General features: G+C 46.2%; 1 protein-coding gene across 1 annotated transcript; it reads left to right on the plus strand.

The window, feature by feature from the left end:
• Positions 1-2,530: 2,530 nt before the first annotated feature.
• xbp1 (X-box binding protein 1) lies at positions 2,531-4,514 on the plus strand. Its single transcript, XM_084468618.1, has 5 exons — positions 2,531-2,960; positions 3,451-3,547; positions 3,648-3,764; positions 3,876-4,048; positions 4,320-4,514. The coding sequence occupies exons 1-5, from the start codon at positions 2,692-2,694 to the stop codon at positions 4,495-4,497; spliced, it is 834 nt and encodes a 277-aa protein (XP_084324744.1). The 5' UTR covers positions 2,531-2,691; the 3' UTR covers positions 4,498-4,514.
• The last annotated feature ends 1,517 nt before the right edge of the window (positions 4,515-6,031 follow it).

The following is a 6,031-nucleotide window of genomic DNA, read 5'->3' on the forward strand; positions in this document are numbered from 1 at the left end:
TACAAAGTGTAAACAGTGTAGCTGATTAACAACTACTACTATTATTACTTCTACTACGACTGCTGCTGCTACTACTGATATTACTACTCCTACTACTGCAACTACAACTACTGCCACTACTACTGCAACTACGACTAATATACTACTGCTACTACTACTGTACTACCACTACTCCTACTACGGCTGTTGCTGCTACTACTGATATTATTACTACTAGTACTACTAGTACTACTACTACTACTACAACTACTACTACAACTACTACTATTCCTGCTACTACTACTACTACTACTACTAGAACAGCTGCTGCTACTACTGATGTTATTACTACTACTACTACTACTACTACTATGACTGCTACTACTACTACTATTAATACTATTACTAATATTACTACTACTACTACTACTACTACTACTACTACTACTGCTACTACTACAACTACTACTGCTACTACTACTACTGCAACAGCTACTGCTACAATAAAGCAATACAAGGGACACACATACACATCAGAGTCATACTGAATCTGAGGTACAGCAGTGTTGTGGAGATACAAGACTATGGTGTAGCATACTATTAACTGTGAGGAAATACTCTCAGCTCAATATACAGAGCTCAGCACTCTCTATTTGCAGAACAAGAAGCAGCATTTGAATATAACGTTATAAAGTTCCTTCACGCTTCAGGTACACGCTTCTGTGTAAACAGTCAAGACTCTGTCAGACTGTGAACTGGCGTTCACACTGGACACCTAGACCATGGGGTCTCAGTTGCCTCTAGAGTAGAATCTATTAGTGTTAACATGCGGCTGACCAAGAAGGCTGAAACAGATTGTCAAAATGAACTTTAATTTAACACAAGACATTGTATACATTTCTTTCTGGGATACAAAGCTATAATTTCAGTGGACACAAAGTCACAATGCAAGGGTAATTCCCTTTCCCAATATTTATCTACCATAATCTACAATATGGAGTCGATTATAAAATGCAGAAAACTGGTGTTAATTTGAAATGAATCAATTTCTTCCTCCAAGAGGATTGAATGATAATTCAACTCATCTTTAGCATCAATTTAAAGTCCTTTACTTTTGTATGGCTTTGCCAGCTCACCACATTGCCGAGCTCTGGCCTACAGGACGGTACAGAGTGTACTGTGGGGTTGAATAAGGGCATGTCTTTAACATTGAGTCCCTCCGACCGGATACCGTGACATTGGCATTCACATCCAACTAGTCAAACACAAATCATCATACGTCACCACCAGGATCATCACAAACAGGATCAACATGTTCCGTCTCAAATTTGGATTGGGATTGTCATTTCATATTATGCTTATCCTAATGTGTGCTATTCCTATTCAAATATTGAATTGTCCTATATTTGGTCATTATTTTGTTTGAATAAGACAGGGATTTTTATTTTACTTTATCATATTAACAGTTTTACACACTGACCATAGTTAACCTCATACTTTTGAGCCATTATTTTGGTACTTCTTGATAACCTAGCAGAGAGATCTATAAACATCCTGTTCCCTCCTCTCATTAGGTACACAGAGAGATGGCCCTGCCAGCAAGCTGTCAGATGTTGATGGGTGGCCGGCCCAAACGGCCCCTAAAGCTACGTCAACACACCCGTGTTTGCTGTGCACTCCTGTTGTGAGATACCGGGGCTAAGGTGACAGACCGCAGCAAGGCAAGGACGGAAGAAATAAAGAGAACATGACCTTTTATATGTAAGAGAAGGTGGGTCTGGAAGGGGAGGCGAGAGCCTAAGTAGCCTACTGTTGGGAGCTCGAAGAGGGGGCAGATGGCACAGGTCAGAGGGTGATCCATCATCTAAGTGCCCGGGACATGGAAAGCATATATACTATCATCATTAATCATCATGATTATGTATCCTCTATTGGGAAACACTAAGATGGGTGGAGGGCCCACCCATGTTACCGTCTACAGTAAACAATCACTTGTTTGCTCTTTGATTTAAAGTTTAAATCTAACTGCATACAATTGATCAAAACCAATCAACTTGAATGATGTATTTAAATGTATTCAAATTGTTTTCAGACGGTTAAGAGGCGGATTCTATAACCAAATCCTTTGCCAACATTTACATGGGCACTAAGTAATTTCCTTAACACTTAATCTATCAACAGTGGTGAACGCTGGCAAAAAGAAACTACATTGCCAAGAACAGCAGACGAGGAAATGTGATGCAACTCCTTTGAAATAATGGTGACAGAGTTACATAACTCAACTCAAAACATGAGAAAATATTTGATATTTCATAAGGGCACAATATACTCTTAAATTGTAAAATTGATATACAATTATGTTTACAAATATGAAATAGATGGGGTTCTGGAATTTAAAGGGAAAGGCATTTTCTCTCTGTTTGTAGTCCTTATAGTGAAACTTTACATCAGACCAGCGGCCAATCGGAGGCGAGAAATGCAAGTGCGTCATAACGCCAGTGAGCCTATCAGCGTGTACCACGACAGTAGAATAAGATCCCGAGCTCGGCCGCCCCTCCTATAGTTAGAACAGACGGGGATCAGGGAGGAGAACCGGGGTCCCTCTTTTAACACACCAACACAGCGACTCCCCGTCACCTCCTCGGTACCCCTGACCCAGCAGGACTACCCCTTCTTCACCTCTCAGGACCCAGACCTCAGGAGGACTACACCATGGTCGTCGTCACCGCGGGGCCCGGAGCCTCACACAAAGTGCTCCTGATAGCAGGGAAGCGGACCGGGTCGTCCGGGGCGCCGCAGCCGGGCTTCAGCCGGCCGCCGGCGAGCTTCAGCCGGCCGCTGTCCGCCGTGCTGCCGCCGTCCGCCTCCTCGAGTCCCGCGTCGTCTGACTCGGACTCCCCATCGGTTGGTGGAGGAGGACCCCCGATGAGGAAGAGACAGCGGCTCACACACCTCAGCCCGGAGGAGAAGGCAATGCGCAGGTCAGTCTCATGCTTTTATAACGTGCAAATGGTGGCTTTTGTCGACACTGTAATGAATCCTTGACATCGTTAAGATATTCCATTGTTCACTATTTAAGAAGGGGATCCGCCCGTGACCCGTCTGACGTCAAAACAGCAATTGGGAGAAACCCCTCGAATCAAAGGCTCATAAACGTAGCTTACTACATTTTGCAGCCACCAAAAATGAGTAATGTCGCTGCAAATATCACATCTTGTATCTTGTATGTTCAAAAACGTACATTTAAGGATTTGTGTTGTTATTGGACTTTAAACGCCAGTGTCGAGCTCTAATGTCTAGGCCCGCCCAGTCCTGGGGTCTGGAGGCGGACACTGATACCCTGCTGGTCTGCCTGCGTGGCAGGAATAGGGCCCGTGGTTGCGCAACAGTAACCACGGGTCGGTCTAAGAGCATCCTGGAAGGGAAGTTTCCTGAAATTTTTTCTTCTTGTTTTTCCATTCTTTCCCCCAGGAAACTCAAAAACAGAGTCGCAGCACAAACCGCTAGAGACAGAAAAAAGGCAAAAATGGGGGAACTGGAACAACAAGTCCTGGAGTTGGAGCTTGAGGTATGTGACACCCCCCCCCTCCCTCCAATATTTGCCATGCAGATCAGCTGTTGGTTTCCATGAGGCAGAAAGTACCAATATTTGTATCCCTCCACTGTAGAATCACAAACTTCACATTGAGAACGGGCTGCTGAGGGATAAGAGCAGCGGCCTGCTGACGGAGAACGAGGAGCTGAGACAGCGACTTGGCTTGAACGCCCTCGAGACGAAAGAAAGCGTAAGGAGACATCAAGACAGAACACATCTGAATCAGAGCAAAGGGTTGGGTCGGGGGGCCCAGCTCAGGCCAACACTGTTACCAACACGCACCCTCCTGTTTGGTCCTCAGGTCCAGGTCGTGGTCCAGGGGTCCGGTGGGGACGAGGCAGGTTTAGGGGTCGGGTCTTCTGAGTCCGCAGCACTCAGGCTATGTGTGCCTCCGCAGCAGGTGCAGGCCCAGTACCCTCTAAACCTGAAGACTTCCCAATGGATCCAGATGGTCCTGACGCTGCAGACCATGAGGTGAAGCTCCTTCAGATACATTCTTCTGGGTTGTCCCGCTATCGGCTGGTGTGAATGGTAGTTTTGTGGACGCCTGTAGGCGATGTGATACTGTACGCTGTTGGGGTGGTTTCATTGATGAGCTGTCTTTTTGGACTGAATGAAAACACCCTTGTGTCACATGATGGCCTCTTCCTGTAAAGCTCCATGAAGATGCTAATAGCTAGTCCACTGCTTGGTTCTTACAGGGTCATGGTTCAGTAGGCTAAACCCTCTCTCTCTCCCCTGACAGTCTGATCTCCTCCTGGGCATTCTGGACATCCTTGACCCAGAGCTGTTCCTCAAGTCTTGTGAGCAGGAGTGTGCGGAGCCGCAGGTGTTGCTGGTCGACCGGGGGCACCCACTACCGGCCGCCCCACCTGCAGCTCTGGGGGCCGCACCAGTTAAGTTGGAGGCCCTTAATGAACTGATCCACTTTGACCACATCTACACCAAGCCCGTGGATGTGGAGGAGTGCGACGGGCAGCACAGCGGCCACACGGAGAGTGACACAGAGGTGAAGATGGAGGCGCCGATCTACCGCGCCTCCAGCTACGAAGACGACGCCGCCACCGACGCAGACGATGAGGTGGAGCTGGAGACGGAGACGGTCTACGTCAAGGACGAACCCCAGGAGGAGGCAATCCCCCGGGGCCGGCCCACGGATGACTTCCTCTCGGCGGCGGCAGCGGTGCTGGGCGGCCTGGATAAAGAAGCCTACCTGGCGGACGCCTACAGCGACTCTGGATACGAGCGGTCCCCCTCCCCCCTCAGCGACATGTCGTCCTCCCCCCTGTGCTCCGAGAGCTCCTGGGACGACGTGTTCGCCAACGAACTGTTCCCCCAGCTCTTCAGTGTCTGAAGCCTGCGCCAAAACCCTGTTGAACCCAGTGGCCATCTTGGTTCTAAAAGCTCACTAGAGGGGGGAGGGGGGACTAAACATGTTAAGTGTTCAGTCCCCCCCCCCCACACACACCAGCGAGCATTTGGAAACGAGGTGGAAATAAGATGGCCGCAAGGTGGATTAATAGGGCCTGTAAGATGACTTGTGGTGTAGAAGAACCAGGTGTCAGCCACAAATGCATTTGAATCATTTAAAGCACCATCTTAAAGTTAGAAGTAAATCAGAGTAATCCTTTTTTACTACAGCAGGTCTGTCAATTTGGCGTTGCTGCATTGACTTATGGGAGATTTGAGTTCTCTGGTTACATGGCATCACCAAATGCTATTGTGGCTCCAGATGGCCAAATCGTCCAATAATGAAGTGTGGATGGAGCTCCAGTATTTCTGTTAATGTGTCTATAGGGGACGGGGACTGATCATATAAATACAAATCTTATTTATTTGTGTATCATTTTCAGAGTCTTTGTATGTTATTCGTTGGCATGTAAAAATGCATTCTTTAATTTTGTCGCTCTCCATGTAGTCTAATTACTGCATTAAAGCTTTGCATTCAATGATGTCTCCTTTTCTGTAGAAATAGAGGCAAAATGTAAGACAATATTTTATTTAACCTTTATTTATCCAGGTGAGTCCCATTGAGACCTTTAGCCTCTTTTTCAAGGGAGCCCTGACATACAGACATGTTAATGTCTAGCATTAACATTAACATAGTATAAGAAATGGGAGGTCAATTTTCTCAATACAGAATAAGCAGTTCTTAGTCACATATCAACTTCAGAGCGCAGTCATCTTCGACATTAGGCTGTGTATATAAATGCAGGACAAAATGTCGGCTTGAATAGTTTTAATAAGAAAGTGGGACTTTGTGGCCCTTCTGGAACACAAACAGTTCTGCTTAATGTAAACAGACCTATGCCTGCTTGAGTTTAACTGAGCAAGGCATTTGCCTGTGCGAATGTTTATAAGCTTTTGGTGCATTGCAATACTTTAAAATAAGTTTTCCATTTGACATTGTAAACATTATCCTGGGTAGGTTGTTTACTCTTTAACTAACATCTGGGT

The sequence above is a fragment of the Micromesistius poutassou genome (assembly GCF_964030765.1).
Source record: "Micromesistius poutassou genome assembly, chromosome: 5".
Taxonomy (NCBI): Eukaryota; Metazoa; Chordata; class Actinopteri; order Gadiformes; family Gadidae; genus Micromesistius; species Micromesistius poutassou.